Raw genomic sequence first — 20702 nt, 5'->3', positions numbered from 1 at the left:
ACTACCATTCCACTTCATGATCTCTACACAGTCTTCAACCACACACATATCCCAGTCTACCTTCTAGCTGACCTCAACGCCCAACACAGAACCTTCCACCACAACAGAAACAATTCTCATGGTGATGACTTATTCACTCTATACTCTTACAAACGTCTTAACTTCCTTGGACCTTACTTCCACACTGTCTTCACTGGCCAAGGAGGAAAAGGCAGACCTGATCTTGTCTTCTCCAACAGAGCCAGCAATTATCTTCATAATTACTTGTCTCCAGGACCACTGTGTGGTTCCGACCACATCCCTATCCTTCTTCATCTCTCGCCTAACCCTATCCTCGTCCCATCACCCTCACACTACAACTACAAAAGAGCGGACTGGGAGAGCTTCAAAGACACTCTCTCCAACTGCACATACACCACAAATTATGAAAACCACCCAATAACACTAATAGACACAGAAATAGAACATATACATGGAACAATCACACAGGCAGCTAACAACTCTATCCCCAAATCTTCATACACTTCAAGATATTCCTTCTTTCCTTCTCCAAAAACAAAAAGACTTCTGTCGTGCTACCGTCGACGCTTCGAACAAAACAGACGTCGATTGGGCCTAGTACAATGGGACCTCACATCCCTACGAAACCACACACTCAACAGCCTTCTAGAAGACCACAATAGACACTGGAAATCTCTTATCACCACAACAGAACTACACCGTATCAAATCTCCTCGAGAATTTTGGAACAGAATCCGAAAACTCAAAGGAGCACCGATAACAGACTTTGATGGGCTAAAAGACAACAACACCCTACACCATAACCCACAAGACATTGCCAACATTTTTCAAAAACACTGGGAAGGTATCTTTCACCCGCACCCCCCTCACCCTCTGGCGTACGAAAACACTCAAATTGTCACACAACACATACAAAACAGACCCACTCACTTCTACCCAGAACAGATCATACATCTCCAATCGCTTTCACACGACCACCTACTCACAACTCCCATAAGATCGATCGAGGTCAAATTCCTCCTTCTCAAATCACCCAAAGTAGCCCCAGGTAACTCAGGCATTGGTTACCAACTACTCACACAACTCCCCAACAACACAATTAGAGCCATCAACTCCCTCTTCAACGCGGCACTAGCCTCTGGCTATTTTCCCGCGGCTTTCAAAACAGCAACAACCATAATGATTCCCAAACCCAACAAAACCAACAGAGACCCCATGAACTACAGACCCATCAGCCTACTGGAGTCCATTGGGAAGACATTTGAAAGAATTATAAACAACAGACTTAGACAACACCTCACAAACAACAACCTACTCTCACACAAACAGTTTGGCTTTCACCAACATCGCTCCACACAAGATGAACTCAACATCATTACGAACTAAATAAGAAACAACACGTGGACACACAAAATGACCGCACTAATCACAAAAGATGTTGAAAAAGCCTTTGACACCGTGTGGCACGATGGATTGAGGTACAAACTAAGCACCCAATTCCAACTCCCACGCCCCACCATTAAGCTTCTCTCTAACTATCTTAGCAACAGAAAAACCCGAATCAAATACAGAAACACTTACTCAAACTACTTCCTCCTTAATGCCGGTGTACCTCAAGGCTCCGTGCTGGCCCCCACTCTCTACACACTCTACTCAAATGATCTTCCCAATCCTATACACCTGGCCTCCATCACTCTCCAATATGCAGATGATGTCACACAGCTAATCAGAGCCAGAACCCTCACACACTTAATCAATAGAACCCAACAGGAAATTGACCACGTTTCGCTCTGGGAGTTAAAATGGAGGATTAAAACAAATCCTGCAAAATCCAACATATCCTACTTTAATGTACGTCAGAGATACAACATAACTAATGTCTACCTACACTCCCAAATACACCGTCAGGCGCCCATTCCTATCTCAAACACCAACATTGTCCTGGGCCTAAACTATGATGTACACCTGAGAATGAACCACCATCTACAATCCAGGGCGGCTATCGCGAGAGCGGAGCTCGCGAAATTGTATAGATTCAGAGAGGCGCAATTCAAAACCAAATTGCACCTCTACAAGGCATTAATACGACCTCTTATCACATACGCCCCATCAGCTCTCGAACTCGGAGCCAAATCCAACATCCGTGCACTCCAAGTCATCCAGAACAAAGCTCTACGTTGGATTTTTAACATCAAATGGCACGAGTTCGTCAGGAACACAGTACTTCACGAGAGAGCACGAATCCCTCCTCTAAACATCTACTGGAGGGAACTGTTTGAAAGACAAGTAGAGCGATTTCAAATTCATCACACGCACTGGATTGATTACTTCAACAATCTCCTGGGAATAGACCACCCAGGTAACATGTTCAATATACAACCTGGACAACATCCAGTGCCAATATATTAACGAACTAAAAACCTCTATAGATCTTACTGCTAAGTCCATGGAGGAAGAGTCTTGGTAACATCAGTGGCCATCAGTCAGAAATTTGATCCATCTCCTCGAATTTAAAAAAAAAAAAAAAAAAAAAAAGGCTGGGAACGTCTTGGTAACATCAGTGGCCATCAGTCAGACATCTGATCCATCTCCTAAAAAAAAAAGAAAAAAAAAAAAAAATAAAAAAAAAAAAAAAAAAAACCTTGGCCTCCGCTCTCACCACCACATTTCTTCCAATGCAAGCTGGGTTGAGCCCTGGCCCTTTTCCTCCCACTAAAATTCACTTCCTCTTACAATTTCTTGCTCTTTCCCCCCTCTCCTTTCCCGCCCCTCCTCGGAAGGGACTTTTCTATCATCATTCATTCATTCTGAGACCTTGATTCCTTCACCAGTCTCGCGCCCAGCAAGGTAATGTAGGCTTTCCCTGTCTCGAACCCCGTAGCCACCGCTGCCCTAGGTTGTATGATGTTACTGTGTCCCGTCAAGGTTACCAAGGTTGTAAGATGTTACTGTGTCCCGTCAAGGTTACCTAGGTTGTAAGATGTTACTGTGTCAAGTCAAGCTTAACTAAGTGTAATGATATGTTACTGTGATGCGTCAGGTCTAGCTAAGTGCAACGACAATGGTACTGTGTCACGTCAGAATCTAACTGAATGTAATGCTATCGAACAAAGTGTCAACGGAAAGAGATCTCCTGGTTTGAAATCTTATCTGGAATGTTAACCTGTGTTCAATGTCAAACTCATGTTCAGTGTTAACGTAAATGATTCGTGCCTGATTTATGTGTTCACCTTGTACATTTGAATTCTTTTCATTATAAGTAATTCTAACCTTGGTGTTTGTTTTAACTCTATAACGTTAAGATAGCGTTATCCTGAGTTGTGCTATATTACAAATCTACCGTCCTTGCAAAGGAGAGAACCAGTAGAGTATTTGCAACATATATATGTTACTGGCGACCTTGCGATAATAAGTGTTGAGTTCGTAACAATATATATATATATATATATATATATATATATATATATATATATATATATATATATATATATATATATATATATATATATATATATATATATATATGTATGTATATGTGTGTGTGTGTATATGTGCGTGTGTATGTGTATGTATATATATATATGTATATATATATATATATATATATATATATATATATATATATATATATATATATATATATATATATATATATATATATATATATATATATATATATATATATAAATATATATATATATATATATATATATATATATATATATATATATATATATATATATATATATATATATATATATATATATATATATATATATATATATATATATATATATATATATATATATATATATATATATATATATATATATATATATCCCCTATCCCTGGGGATAGGGGATTAAGAATACTTCCCACGTATTCCCTGCGTGTCGTAGAAGGCGACTAAAAGGGGAGGGAGCGGGGGGCTAGAAATCCTCCCCTCTCGTTTTTTTTTTTTTTTTTTAAATTTTCCAAAAGAAGGAACAGAGGGGGCCAGTTGAGGATATTCCAAAAAAAGGCCCAGTCCTCTGTTCTTAGCGCTACCTCGCTAACGCGGGAATTGGCGAATAGTTCAAAAAAAAAAAAAATATATATATATATATATATATATATATATATATATATATATATATATATATATATATATATATTATCCCTGGGGATAGGGGTGAAAGAATACTTCCCACGCATTCCTCGCGTGTCGTAGAAGGCGACTAGAGGGGACGGGAGCGGGGGGCCAGAAATCCTCTCCTCCTTGTATTTTTTTAACTTTCTAAAATGGGAAACAGAAGAAGGAGTCATGCAGGGAGTGCTCATCCTCCTCAAAGGCTCAGACTGGGGAGTCTAAATGTGTGTGGATGTAACCAAGATGTGAAAAAAGGAGAGATAGGTAGTATGTTTGAGGAAAGGAAATGGATGTTTTGGCTCTGAGTGAAACGAAGCTCAAGGGTAAAGGGGAAGAGTGGTTAGGGAATGTCTTGGGAGTAAAGTCAGGGGTTAGTGAGAGGACAAGAGCAAGGGAAGGAGTAGCAGTACTCCTGAAACAGGAGTTGTGTGAGTATGTGATAGAATGTAAGAAAGTAAATTCTCGATTAATATGGGTAAAACTGAAAGTTGATGGAGAGAGATGGGTGATTATTGGTGCATATGCACCTGGGCATGAGAAGAAAGATCATGAGAGGCAAGTGTTTTGGAAGCAGCTGAATGAGTGTGTTAGTGGTTTTGATGCACGAGACCGGGTTATAGTGATGGGTGATTTGAATGCAAAGGTGAGTAATGTGGCAGTTGAGGGAATAATTGGTATACATGGGGTGTTCAGTGTTGTAAATGGAAATGGTGAAGAGCTTGTAGATTTATGTGCTGAAAAAGGACTGGTGATTGGGAATACCTGGTTTAAAAAGCGAGATATACATAAGTATACGTATGTAAGTAGGAGAGATGGCCAGAGAGCGTTATTGGATTACGTGGCGCGCGAAAGAGAGACTTTTGGATGTTAATGTGCTGAGAGGTGGAATGGAAGTAATGGAAGTAATATATATATATATATATATATATATATATATATATATATATATATATATATATATATATATATATATATATATATATATATATATATATATATGAGGAATGGGATGTACTTAGGGAATCAGTGATGGATTGCGCAAAAGATGCTTGTGGCATGAGAAGAGTGGGAGGTGGGTTGATTAGAAAGGGTAGTGAGTGGTGGGATGAAGAAGTAAGATTATTAGTGAAAGAGAAGAGAGAGGCATTTGAACGATTTTTGCAGGGAAAAATGCAATTCAGTCAGAGATGTATAAAAGAAAGAGACAGGAGGTCAAGAGAAAGGTGCAAGAGGTGAAAAAGAGGGCAAATGACAGTTGGGGTGAGAGAGTATCATTAAATTTTAGGGAGAATAAAAAGATGTTCTGGAAGGAGGTAAATAAAGTGAGTAAGACAAGGGAGCAAATGGGAACTTAAGTGAAGGGCGCAAATGGGGAGGTGATAACAAGTAGTGGTGATGTGAGAAGGCGATGGAGTGAGTAATTTGAAGGTTTGTTGAATGTGTTTGATGATGGAGTGGCAGATATAGGGTGTTTTGGTAGAGGTGGTGTGCAAAGTGAGAGGGTTAGAGAAAATGATTTGGTAAACAGAGAAGAGGTAGTAAAAGCTTTGCGGAAGATGAAAGCCGGTAAGGCAACAGGTTTGGATGGTATTGCAGTGGAATTTATTAAAAAAGGGGTGACTGTATTATTGATTGGTTGGTAAGGTTATTTAATGTATGTATGACTCATGGTGAGGTGCCTGAGGATTGGCGGAATGCGTGCATAGAGCCATTGTACAAAGGAAAAGGGGATAAGAGTGAGTGCTCAAATTACAGAGGTATAAGTTTGTTGAGTATTCCTGGTAAATTATATGGGAGGGTATTGATTGAGAGGGTGAAGGCATGTACAGAGCATCAGACTGGGGATGAGCAGTGTGGTTTCAGAAGTGGTAGAGGATGTGTGGATCAGGTGTTTGCTTTGAAGAATGTATGTGAGATATACTTAGAAAAGCAAATGGATATGTATGTAGCATTTATGGATCTGGAGAAGGCATATGATAGAGTTGATAGAGATGCTCTGTGGAAGGTATTAAGAATATATGGTGTGGGAGGCAAGTTGTTAGAAGCAGTGAAAAGTTTTTATCGAGGATGTAAGGCATGTGTACGTGTAGGAAGAGAGGAAACTGATTGGTTCTCAGTGAATGTAGGTTTGCGGCAGGGGTGTGTGATGTCTCCATGGTTGTTTAATTTGTTTATGGATGGGGTTGTTAGGGAGGTGAATGCAAGAGTTTTGGAAAGAGGGGCAAGTATGAAGTCCGTTGGGGATGAGAGAGCTTGGGAAGTGAGTCAGTTGTTGTTCGCTGATGATACAGCGCTGGTGGCTGATTCATGTGAGAAACTGCAGAAGCTGGTGAATGAGTTTGGTTAAGTGTGTGAAAGAAGAAAGTTAAGAGTAAATGTGAATAAGAGCAAGGTAATTAGGTACAGTAGGGTTGAGGGTCAAGTCAATTGGGAGGTAAGTTTGAATGGAGAAAAACTGGAGGAAGTAAAGTGTTTTAGATATCTGGGAGTGGATCTGGCAGCGGATGGAAACATGGAAGCGGAAGTGGATCATAGGGTGGGGGAGGGGGCGAAAATCCTGGGAGCCTTGAAGAATGTGTGGAAATCGAGAACATTATCTCGGAAAGCAAAAATTTGTATGTTTGAAGGAATAATGGTTCCAACAATGTTGTATGGTTGCGAGGCGTGGGCTATGGATAGAGTTGTGCGCAGGAGGAGGGATGTGCTGGAAATGAGATGTTTGAGGACAATGTGTGGTGTGAGGTGGTTTGATCGAGTAAGTAACGTAAGGTTAAGAGAGATGTGTGGAAATAAAAAGAGCGTGGTTGAGAGAGCAGAAGAGGGTGTTTTGAAATGGTTTGGACACATGGAGAGAATGAATGAGGAAAGATATATGTGTCGGAGGTGGAGAGAACGAGAAGTGGTAGACCAAATTGGAGGTGGAAAGATGGAGTGAAAAAGATTTTGTGTGATCGGGGCCTGAACATGCAGGAGGGTGAAAGGAGGGCAAGGAATAGAGTGAATTGGATCGATGTGGTATACCGGGGTTGACGTGCTATCAGTGGATTGAATCATTGCATGTGAAGCGTCTGGGGTAAACCATGGAAAGCTGTGTAGGTATGTATATTTGCGTGTGTGGACGTATGTATATACATGTGTATGGGGATGGGTTGGGCCATTTCTTTCGTGTGTTTCCTTGCTCCACCTCGCAAACGCGGGAGACAGCGACAAAGAAAAAAAAAAGAAAATATATATATATATATATATATATATATATATATATATATATATATATATATATATATATATATATATATATATATATATATATATATGCGAGCGGAAGGGAGACTTTTGGATGTTAATGTGCTGAGAGGTGCAACTGGAAGGATGTCTGATCATTATCTAGTGAAGACGAAGGTTAAGATTTGTAGAAGTTTTCAGAAAAGAAGAGAGAATCTTGGGGTGGAGAGAGTGGTGAGAGTAAGTGAACTTAGGAAGGAAAATTGTGTGAGGAAGTACCATGAGAGACTGAGTGCAGAATGGCAAAAGTTGAGAACAAAGGACGTAAGGGGAGTGGGGGGGAATGGAATGCATCTAGGGAAGCAGTGATGGCTTGCGCAAAAGATGCTCGTGGCATGAGAAGCGTGGGAGGTGGGCAGATTAGAAATGTTAGTGAGTGGTGGGAAGAAGAAGTAAGATTATTAGTGAAAGAGAAGAGAGGCATTTGGACGATTTTTGCAGAGAAATAATGTAAATGACTGGGAGATGTATAAAAGAAAGAGGCAGAAATTCAAGAGAAAGATGCAAGAGCTGAAAAAGAGGGCAAATGAGAGTTGGGGTGAAATAGTATCATTAGATTTTAAAGAGAATAAAAAGATGTTTTAGACGGAGGTAAATAAAGTGCGTAAGACAAGGGAACAAATGGGAACATCAGTGAAGCTGGCTAATGGGGAGGTGATAACAAGTAGTGGTGATGTGAGAAGGAGATGGAGTGAGTATTTTGATGGTTTGTTGAATGTGTTTGATAACAGAGTGGCAGATATAGGGTGTTTCGGTCGAGCTGGTGTGCAAAGTGAGAGGGTTAGTGAAAATGAAAAGATAGTAAAAGCTTTGCGGAAGATGAAAGCCGGCAAGGCAGCAGGTTTGGATGGTATTGCAGTGGAATTTATTAAAAAAGGGGTGACTGTATTGTTGACTGGTTGGTAAGGTTATCTAATGTATGTATGTTTCATGGTGAGGTGCCTAAGGATAGGCGGAATGCTTGCATAGTGCCATTCTACAAATGCAAAGAGGATAAGAGTGAGTGCTCAAATTACAGAGGCATAAGTTTGTTGAGTATTCCTGGTAAATTATATGGGAGAGTATTGGTTGAGAGGGTGAAGGCATTACAGAGCATTCCAATTGGGTGAAGCAGTGTGCTTCAGAACGTGGTAGATGATACTCGTGCGATTCAATTTTGGACTATTGAAAATGTACTGTGAAATAATTAGAAGCAATGGATTTGCTTATTGCATTTAATGGATCTGAAGAAGGCATCTGCTAATCTAGGAGTATTCTGTGGAAGTACATTAGAATATATGGTGTCGGGAGGCAATAGTCGACGCATGTAAAAGTTTTTTCCGAGGAATTAAGCATGTACGTGTCGAGGTGGAAGTGATTGGTTCTCAAGTGAATTAGGTTTGCGTGTTACAAAGGTTTGTGCTAGCTTATTTGAATGCTGACCCAACATCCATGGTTCGTTTAATATTGTTTAATGATGGGTTGTTAGGAAGGTGAATGCAAGGCTTTGGAAACAGGGGCTAGTTATGAAGTCCTGTTGGGATGAGAGCTTGGAGTAGTTCCTTTGTCTTTTTCGCTGATATACGCGCCTGGTGCTGATCATTTGGAAACTGCCAAGAAGCTGGTGATGAGTTTCGTAAATTTTTGAGAATGAAAGTTAAGATAAATGTGAATAGAGCAAGGTTTTGGTACAGTAGGTTGAGGTCAAGTCATTGGGAGGTAAGTCTTGAATGAGTAAAACTGCGAAATACAATTTTTTCGTAAAGGGATGTAATCTGCAGCTTGTGGAATCATGAAGCGGAATTGAATCTTTACTGTGGGGAGGCGGGCACACTTTCTAGGAGCCTCTGAAGAATGTTTGGCAAGTCGAGAACATTATTCGGAATGCATAATGGTATGTTTGAAGAATAATCGGTTCCAACAACCTGTTTCGGTTGTGAGCTGTGGCAATTGATAGAGTTGCTTGGACTTGAGGGCTGGATGCGCTGGAAAGAGATTATTCGCACTTTACCAATTTACTTGCGATTTTGCATGAGAAAATATGTAATGCTGGAGATGTTAAAAGAAAGAGGCTTCAGAGAGAAGATGATGAAAGAGGGCACATGGATTGACAATAGTAGCAAATTTGAAATAAAAAGTGTTTCTAGGACGAAATAAAGTCCATTAGACAGGTGAAAATGGACAAAAGCTCTATGGAGTCGGCTAACATAGTGGTAGTGAAAGGGTGAAGATTATGTTGTTGAATTGTTTGAACAGAGTGGATATCCGGTCGAGTGTGTCAATAGTGACAGGTTTGAATAAGTTAAAGCTCTGGGAAATGAAAGCGAGGCCATTTGGATGGTAGCGTGGAATTTCTGAACACTGCATTTTGACATACTAAGTTGATTCGGACCTAAGGTGGCACATTTGTTCATTCTCTTATGCAGTCTCAAATCACACATAAGTTGTTATATTCCGGTCATGGGAATATGGCAGAGGTGAACATGTACACGGATCAATTAGCGTGTGGTTCAAATGTACGAGATGTTGGTCATGATTTTGCTTTGAGAGGTATGTAATCAGCAATGGATTGTATGTAGCCATTTCTCGCATCTAAGCTATTAATTTACCGAGATTACTCGAGAATATTAATATATGTTAAAATTTTAATACATAAAAGTTTTTATCGAGGATGTAAGGCATGTGTACGTGTAGGAAGAGAGGAAAGTGATTGGTTCTCAGTGAATGTAGGTTTGCGGCAGGGGTGTGTGATGTCTCCATGGTTGTTTAATTTGTTTATGGATGGGGTTGTTAGGGAGGTAAATGCAAGAGTCTTTGGAAAGAGGGCAAGTATGAAGTCTGTTGGGGATGAGAGAGCTTGGGAAGTGAGTCAGTTGTTTTCGCTGATAATACAGCGCTGGTGGCTGATTCATTGAAACTGCAGAAGCTGGTGACTGAGTTTGGTAAAGTGTTGAAAGAAGAAAGTTAAGAGTAAATGTGAATAAGAGCAAGGTTATTAGGTACAGTAGGGTTGAGGTCAAGTCAATTGGGAGGTAGTTTGAATGGAGAAAAACTGGAGGAAGTAAGTGTTTCAGATATCTGGGAGTGGATCTGCAGCGGATGGAATCATGGAAGCGGAAGTGAATCACTAGTGGGGAGGGGGCGAAATTTGGGAGCCTTGAAAATGTTGGAAGTCGAGAACATTATCTCGGAAAGCAAAAATGGGTATGTTTGAAGGAATATGGTTCCAACAATGTGTACGGTTGCGAGGCGTGGGCATGGATAGAGTTGTGCGCAGAGGGTGGTGCGCTGAAATGAGATGTTTGAGGACAATTGTGGTGTGAGGTGGTTTGATCGAGTAAGTAATGTAAGGGTAAGAGAGATGTGTGGAAATAAAGAGCTTGTGAGAGCAGAGAGGGTGTTTTGAAATGGTTTGGCACATGGAGACAATGAGTGAGGAAATATTGACAAGAGGATATATGTGTCAGAGGTGGAGGAACGAGGAGAAGTAGGTAGACCAAATTGGAGGTGGAAAGATGGAGTGAAAAAGATTTTGAGTGATCGGGGCCTGAACATGCAGGAGGGTGAAAGGCGTGCAAGGAATAGTGTGAATAAATTGGTACATTGTCATGTGTTCCATAACCGGGTTGAACGTGCATGTGAAGGCATGTGGTTTTCATTGCATATCAAGCTAAGAAGGTCTGGGTGTTTTCTATTGTTGTATTACATGTGTGCAGTATGTATATTATGGTAGTGTGTGTGTGTGTTGTAATGTGTGTGGTGTTGGTGTGTGTGTGGTGTGTGGTGCATTTCTTTCGTCTGTTTCCTTGCGCTACTCGCTAACGCGGAGACAGCGACAAAGAAATATATATTTATTTTATTATATATATATTATATATATATATATATATAATATATATATTCCTGGATAGGGTGAAAGAATATCTTCCCACTATTCCGCGTGTCGTAAGCGACTAGGGGAGGGAGCGGGGGGCCTGAAATCCTCCCTCCTTTTTTCTTATTTGATAAAAAAAAAAAAAATATATAATAAAATCATATAGTATGATGGGGAATATTAGTTTATATAGTATAGAACAAATATAATATATATTATATATATAATATATATATATATATATATATATATATATATATATATATATATATATATATATATATAATTATTATTATTATTATTATATTATTTTGCTTTGTCGCTGTCTCCCGCGTTAGCGAGGTAGCGCAAGGAAACAGACGAAAGAATGGCCCAACCCGCCCACATACACATGTATATACATACATGTCCACACACGCACAATATACATACCTATACATCTCAATGTACACATATATATATATACACACAGACATGTACATATACACACATGCACACAATTCACACTGTCTGTGTATATGTACATGTCTTATATATATATATATATATATATATATATATATATATATATATATATATATATATATATATATATATATATATGAAGGGTTGGTAGAGGGGGTTGGAAAACCTCCCCTCCAGTTTCTTTCTTTTCTAAAAGAAAGAACAGAGAAGGATACCAAGTGCAGATTTTTTTCATCAAGGCCCGTGAATGCGTCATGGTCAACAAAACTAACAGTTGCACCACTAAAATGACGATACATTTAGATAAATATCAATTTTGGTTCTTAGTGTAATCAGAAAGGTGAATCTCATCTCCAGAACATTAGAATGTCACTAACCATCCACGGCCAAGCGTTCTTATCGGCATCCACTGCTCCGATGGCTGGTCGAATACCCTCTTCTTTCTGGGCTTCCAATGCTGCTTCTACTTTTTCGATAGCTTTATCCGGGATCCCGGGGCGAGACCGAGGCCTTTCTTGTGTCGCGACGTTGCTTCTATTGGTGGCGTGGTTGATGGCCTCCGGCCGAAGAACGCCGGCAGAAACTGAGAACCTATGTAATTTCACAGAGTTCACGGCGTTTTGCCCACAATCTTCGAGAATGGAAAAGATTAAACTCGTTACGATGATGAAGGTAAACATACCCTTTAAGTCTGGTATATATTACGTTCCAAGAATCGAATTGGGAAGATACAAACTTATATGAGTAAGCAGAAGGATTACAGACAATATATTTCTTTTTTTTCGAACTGATTACGAATTTAATAGTCAACAGTGAAGGAGAAATCGTCACTCACCAAAGCTGACGACTGGTGTAGAGGTATCCAGCAGTGGGTTGCTGTCGTTCTCTGCAATATCCAACCCTCAAGTTACCAACACAACAACTGATGTTGCTATACAAGCCGGTAGAGTATCCTCAACTCTTGATCTACAAAAGCAAACTTATAACCACTCATACCAATACATAGTATGTGACTCTGTGTTCTCACTTCTCTGTGTGACTGCATCATGACTCTCACTAGTTCTGAACTTCATAAAACATACGGTTAAAGTAATTGGTAATCAATTATTCTCCTTGTGATTACCGACTTCTGTTCCTGGTGGATATAACCTTCAACATCAAAACAAGAGATAAACGCATTTTTTGAGTCATGTAGATTCTAATATGGATTTTTAAGGCCACTTACAGAAATATCATACCTCCATAATTTAATCTACCTGATCAATCCAGTTGTCTATTCAAAGAACTCCTCTCACTATCCTGAATGCTCATGTTCCCGTAACCCAAGGCCTCATCTACTCTTTCCTTCAACTCTTAGCTTTCTCTTCCCATTTCTACCTCTATTTCTCGCATATAGATAGCCTTATTATAGTACATCTTTACTCATCCTCTCTACGTGCCCCAATCATTTCAGCATGCCCTGGTGGGCCCCCTGTCACGCTGCATTAACTATCACACCTCTCTTACACACTGCCATTCCTTTCAAGATGAACTTGCCTCACACCACATAATCTTCTGAGGTGTTTCATGTACAACACATCCACCCACTTCTTTTATCAATACAGTCAACACATAAGACCCACACCCACGCTTCTACTTCCGCAAGCTCCTTGACTTTAATGCACACAGGACCTTGGTCCACTATTCCACCTTGTGACTCATTTCGACCTCAAATACTTAAACTCCAGGTCTGTCCAAACCAAACCTTTACTCCATCGTATCGCTCTCATCCATCTACCCCGTTGTGCCTCAATGCTTACCCTCGTCCACATTTACTTTTATCTTCCTTCCCGTGCACTCTTTCCAAAACTCTGTTAGTAGTTTCTACAGTTTCTCTTTCCAATGCGCCACCAAAGCTACGTCATTTGCAAACTGCAACCCATCTACATCCCATTCATCTCTACCCCCTAATATATTGTAGAACTTTGCATTGTCCCCCTTCACCATCTCGTTTATGGAGAGACTAGAGAATCAACGTTCTTGATGCGGACCCATCTTCACCTGGAACCATTCACTCTCCTCCCCTCCGACTCGCACATACGCCCACACTACTGTAATAAGAAGAACATTATATATATATATTTTTTTTTATTTTGCTTTGTCGCTGTCTCCCGCGTTTGCGAGGTAGCGCAAGGAAACAGACGAAAGAAATGGCCCAACCCACCCCCATATACATGTATATACATACACGTCCACACACGCAAATATACATACCTATACATCTCAATGTACACATATATATACACACACAGACACATACATATATACCCATGCACACAATTCACACTGTCTGCCTTTATTCATTCCCATCGCCACCTCGCCAAACATGGAATACCATCCCCCTCCCCCCTCATGTGTGCGAGGTAGCGCTAGGAAAAGACAACAAAGGCCCCATTCGTTCACACTCAGTCTCTAGCTGTCATGCAATAATGCCCGAAACCACAGCTCCCTTTCCACATCCAGGGACCACACAACTTTCCATGGTTTACCCCAGACGATTCATTTGCCCTGATTCAATCCATTGACAGCACGTCAACCCTGGGATACCACATCGATCCAATTCACTATATTCCTTGCACGCCTTTCACCCTCCTGCATGTTCAGGCCCCGATCACTCAAAATCTTTTTCACTCCATCTTTCCACCTCCAATTTGGTCTCCCACTTCTCCTCGTTCCCTCCACCTCCGACACATATATCCTCTTGGTCAATCTTTCCTCACTCATTCTCTCCATGTGACCAAACCATTTCAAAACAACCTCTTCTGCTCTCTCAACCACGCACTTTTCATTTCCACACATCTCTCTTACCCTTACATTACTTACTCGATCAAACCACCTCACACCACACATTGTCCTCAAACATCTCATTTCCAGCACATCCATCCTCCTGCGCACAACTCTATCCATAGCCCACGCCTAACAACCATACAACATTGTTGGAACCACTATTCCTTCAAACATACCCATTTTTGCTTTCCGAGATAATGTTCTCGACTTCCACACATTCTTCAAGGTTCCCAGAACTTTCTCCCCCTCCCCCACCCTATGATTCACTTCCGCTTCCATGGTTCCATCCGCTGCCAAATCCACTCCCAGATATCTAAAACACTTTACTTCCTCCAGTTTTTCTCCATTCAAACTTACCTCCCAATTGACTAGACCCTCAACCCGACTGTACTGAATAACCTTGCTCTTATTCAAATATACTCTTAACTTTCTTCTTTCACACACTTTACCAAACTCAGCCACCAGCTTCTGCAGTTTCTTACATGAATCAGCCACCAGCGCTGTATCATCAGCGAAAAACAACTGCACTTCAAAAGCTCTCTCATCCACAACAGACTTCATACTTGCCCCTCTTTCCAAAACTCTTACATTCACCTCCCTAACAACCCCATCCATAAACAAATTAAACAACCACGGAGACATCACACACCCCTGCCGCAAACCTACATTCACTGAGAACCAATCACTTTCCTCTCTTCCTACACGTACACATGCCTTACATCCTCGATAAAAACTTTTCACTGCTTCTAACAAGTTTCCTCCCACACCATATATTCTTAAAACCTTCCACAGAGCATCTCTATCAACTCTATCATATGCCTTCTCCAGATCCATAAATGCTACATACAAATCCATTTGTTTTTGTAAGTATTTCTCACATACATTCTTCAAAGCAAAACACCTGATCCACACATCCTCTACCACTTCTGAAACCACACTGCTCTTCCCCAATCTGATGCTCTGTCCATGCCTTCACCCTCTCAATCAATACCCTCCCATATAATTTACCAGGAATACTCAACAAACTTATACCTCTGTAATTTGAGCACTCACTCTCATCCCCTTTGCCTTTGTACAATGGCACTATGCAAGCATTCCGCCAATCCTCAGGCACCTCACCATGAGTCATACATACATAACCTTACCAACCAGTCAACAATACAGTCACCCCCTTTTTTAATAAATTCCACTGCAATACCATCCAAACCTGCTGCCTTGCCGGTTTTCATCTTCCGCAAAGCTTTTACTACCTCTTCTCTATTTACCAAATCATTTTCCCTAACCCTCTCACTTTGCACACCACCTCGACCAAAACACCCTAAATCTGCCACTCTATCATCAAACACATTCAACAAGCCTTCAAAATACTCACTCCATCTCCTTCTCATATCACCACTACTTGTTATCACCTCCCCATTAGCCCCCTTCACTGAAGTTCCCATTTGCTCCCTTGTCTTACGAACTTTATTTACCTCCTTCCAAGACATCTTTTTATTCTCCCTGAAATTTAATGATACTCTCTCACCCAAACTCTCATTTGCCCTCTTTTTCACCTCTTGCACCTTTCTCTTGACCTCCTGCCTCTTTCTTTTATATCTCTCCCACTCATTTGCATTTTTTCCCGGCAAAAATCGTCCAAATGCCTCTCTCTTCTCTTTCACTAATAAGCTTACTTCTTAATCCCACCACTCACTACCCTTTCTAATCAACCCACCTCCCACGCTTCTCATGCCACAAGCATCTTTTGCTCAAGCCATCACTGCTTCCCTAAATACATCCCATTACTCCCCAACTCCCCTTACCTCCTTTGTTCTCACCTTTTTCCATTCTGTACTCAGTCTCTCCTGGTACTTCCTCACACAAGTCTCCTTCCCAAGCTCACTTACTCTCACCACTCTCTTCACCCCAACATTCTCTCTTCTTTTCTGAAAACCCCCACAAATCTTCACCTTCGCCTCCGCAAGATAATGATCAGACATCACTCCAGTTACACCTCTCAGCACATTAACATCCAAAAGTCTCTCTTTCGTGCGTCTATCAATTAACACGTCATCCAATAACGTTCTCTGGCCATCTCTCCTACTTACATACGTATACTTATGTATATCTCGCTTTTTAAACCAGGTATCCCCAATCACCAGTCCTTTTTCAGCACATGTGGTGTGAGGTGGTTTGATCGAGTAAGCAATGTAAGGGTAAGAGAGATGTGTGGAAATAAAAAGAGCGTGGTTGAAAGAGCAGAAGAGGGTGTTTTGAAATGGTTTGGGCACATGGAGACAATGAGTGAGGAAAGATTGACCAAGAGGATATATGTGTCGGAGGTGGAGGGAACGAGGAGAAGTGGGAGAGAGACAAAGACAACACGACACAAGAGACAAAGACACCAAATTGGAGGTGGAAAGATGGAGTGAAAAAGATTTTGAGTGATCGGGGCCTGAACATGCAGGAGGGTGAAAGGCGGGCAAGGAATAGAGTGAATTGGATCGATGTGGTATACCGGGGTTGACGTGCTGTCAGTGGATTGAATCAGGGCATGTGAAGCGTCTGGGGTAAACCATGGAAAGTTGTGTGGGGCCTGGATGTGGAAAGGGAGCTGTGGTTTCGGGCATTATTGCATGACAGCTAGAGACTGAGTGTAAACGAATGGGGCCTTTGTTGTCTTTTTCTAACGCTACCTCGCACACATGAGGGGGGAGGGAGATGGTATTCCATGTGTGGCGAGGTGGCGATGGGAATGAATAAAGGCAGACAGTGTGAATTGTGTGAATGGGTAAATGTGTATGTGTCTGTGTGTGTATATATGTGTATATATGTGTATATGTGTGTAAATATGTGTATATATATGTGTGTGTATACATGTTTCGTAGAGACGATCCACCTCATGAGGTGCCCCTACTTAAAAATGTTATTTAAAACCCAACATCACACTTGGTTCCTGCCATACAACACCAGTCTATCTAGGCCTAGCACTGTCAGTTATGCCTGGTCGTAGGACGCTATACTATACTATAGAGATTTACCTTCAGAAACAGGACAGCAGACGACTGGAGTCGCTCCGTCGAAGCCACAATGGACTGGAGGGGTTTGGTGGACGGTGTCGAGAACAGCCGTGCAGGATTGGATGCTGACACACTGGCCCCGCCCACCCGTACTCGGTGTGCAGGCATCTGGAGGATTCTCCTCAAACACCAGATCTGAGGCGACGTGGAACTAAAATTACCTGTTAGGTTACGGTCTGGCAGCGGGGAAACTCAAACGTCCCAGTTCAACATACACTATCGACACATGATTGTTATTATTATATCTCGCTTCTCCCGTATCCTCCCGTGAGCCATAATGTTATGTGTGAATATATATATATATATATATATATATATATATATATATATATATATATATATATATATATATATATAATATATATATATATATATATATATATATATATATATATATATATATATATATATATATATATATATATATATATATATATATATATATATATATATATATATATATATACATATTTCATTATACTTAGTCGCTGTCTCCCACTTTAGCGAGGAAGCGCAAGGAAACAGACGAAAGAATGGCCCAACCCACCCACATACATACACATGTATATACATAAACACCCCTACACGCAAATATACGTATCTACACATTTCAACATATATATAGTGGTTCCAACAATGTTATATGGTTGTGAGGCGTGGGCTATAGATAGAGTTGTGCGGAGGAGGGTGGATATGTTGCAAATGAGATTTTTGAGGACAATATGTGGTGTGAGATGGTTTGATGGAGTAAGTAATAATAGGGTAAGAGAGATGTGTGGTAATGAGTGTGGTTGAGAGAGCAAAAGAGGGTGTTTTGAAATGGTTTGGTCACAAGGAGGAAAGATTGACAAAGAGGATATACGTGTAAGAGGTGGAGGGAACGAGGAGAAGTGGGAGAGAGACAAAGAACCAGACACAAGAGACAAAGACACCAAAATTGGATGGTGAAAGATGGAGTGAAAAAGATTTTGAGTGATCGGGCTCTGAACATGCAGGAGGGTGAAAAGGCGGGCAGGAATAGAATGAATTGGATATCGATGTGGTATACTGGGTGAAGTGTGTCAGTGGATTGAATCAGGGCATGTGAAGCGTCTGGGGTTTAAACATGGAAAGTTGTGTGGGGCCTGGATGTGGAAAAGGGAGCTGTGGTTTCGGGCATTATTGCATGACAGTTAGAGACTGAGTGTAAACGAATGGGGCCTTTGTTGTCTTTTTTCTAACCTACCTCGCACACTTGAGGGGGAGGGAGATGGTTATTTCCTATGTGTGGCGAGTGGCGATGGGCAATGAATAAAGGCCAGACAGTGTGAATTGTGTGAATGGGTAAATGTGTATGTGTCGTGTGTGTATCTATGTGTAAATATAATATATGTGATATATGTATGTAAATATGTGTTATATAATGTGTGTGTATACATGTTTCGTAGAGACGATCCACCTCATGAGGTGCCCCTACTTAAAAATGTTATTTAAACACCACATCACACTTGGTTCCTGCCATTCAACACCAGTCTATTCTAGGCCTAGCACTGTCAGTTATGCCTGGTCGTAGGACGCTATACTATACTATAGAGATTTTACCTTCAGAAACAGGACAGCAGACGACTGGAGTCGCTCGTCGAAGCCACAATGGACTGGAGGGGTTTGGTGGGTCGGTGTCGAGAACAGCCGTGCAGGATTGGATGTGACACACTGGCCCCGCCCACCCCGTACTCGGTGTGCAGGGCATCTGGAGGTTCTCTCAAAACAACCAGATCTGAGGCGACGTGGAACTAAAATTACTGTTGGGTTACGGTTGGCAGCGGGGGAGGAAACTCAAAAGTCCAGTTCAACATTACACTATCGACACTTGACTTGTTATTTAGATATCTCGCTTTCCCGTATCCCCCTGTGAGCCATAATGTTATGTTGTGAATATTATATACTATATATATATATACTATATATATATATATATTATATATTTTAATTTATATATATATATATATACATATTATTATATATATATAGATATATATTATATATTATATATACATATATATATATTTATATATGGTAAATATTTATAGATATATATATATATATATATATATATATATTTTTACATATTTCATTTATACTAGTCGCTTTTCTCCCCCACTTTAGCGAGGAAGGCGCAAGGAAACAGACGAAAGAATGGCCCAACCCACCAAATACATACCATGTTTCTATAACATAACACCCCTACACGCAAATATACGTATATACACATTTCAAACATATATTAGTGGTTCCAACAATGTTATATGGTTGTGAGGCGTGGGGCTATAGATTGAGTTTTTGTGCGGAGGCAGGAGGAGTGGGATATGTTGCCCAAATGAGGAATTTTGAGGACAATATGTGGTGTGAGGATTGTTTGATGGAGTATGTAATAATAGGGTAAGAGCGATTTTGTGTGCGGTAATGAGTGTGGTTTGAAAAGAGCAAAAGAGGGCTTTGTTTTGAAATGTTGGTACACAGGAGGAAAGATTGACAAAGAGGATATACGTTGTCAAGAGGTGGAGGGGAAAAACGAGGAGAAGTGGGTGACCAAAATGGACGGTGGAAAGTTGGGAGTGAAAAAGATTTTGAGTGATCGTGTGGCCTGACATGCAGTGAGGGGTGAAAGGCGTGCATAGGGACCATCCATAAATTAATTATCCTCATCAACAGTCAACAATACTATCATACTTTTATATTAAATTCACGCATTACAAGCAAACCCGCTGCCTTACCGACTGTCATCTTCACAAAGTTTATATATAGATAGAAACGCGTATAATATATATATATTATATATATATATATATATATATAATTAATTATATATATATATATATATATAATATATATTATATTATATATTTAAATATATTGGAAAGGATCACAATTTTGCGTTTGTCCTTTGATTCACGATATTCCTTTGAGTCCACGGGAAATGTAACACGAATTATCGTGTATCTTTTAGCCGTGGATCTACAGGAATATATATATATTTAATATTATATATATATATATATATATATCTATATTATATATATATATATAT

At 40.3% G+C, this 20702-nt stretch overlaps 1 protein-coding gene across 1 annotated transcript in view; it reads right to left on the bottom strand.

Annotated features, from left to right (window-relative positions):
- LOC139759040 (venom protease-like) overlaps positions 1-20702 on the bottom strand; it is a 60059-nt gene that overhangs the window by 37988 nt on the left and 1369 nt on the right. The window contains exons 2-4 of the mRNA XM_071680942.1: positions 17597-17770; positions 12586-12636; positions 12128-12381 (exon numbers count right to left, since the gene is read on the bottom strand). Of these exons, the coding sequence (XP_071537043.1) occupies positions 12128-12381; positions 12586-12636; positions 17597-17770 (479 nt within the window). The remainder of the gene's footprint in view (positions 1-12127; positions 12382-12585; positions 12637-17596; positions 17771-20702) is intronic.

This window comes from Panulirus ornatus, chromosome 32, assembly GCF_036320965.1.
Source record: "Panulirus ornatus isolate Po-2019 chromosome 32, ASM3632096v1, whole genome shotgun sequence".
Taxonomy (NCBI): Eukaryota; Metazoa; Arthropoda; class Malacostraca; order Decapoda; family Palinuridae; genus Panulirus; species Panulirus ornatus.
The sequence above is the reverse complement of the archived record's forward strand: the minus strand, read 5'-3'. Positions and strand labels throughout refer to the sequence as shown.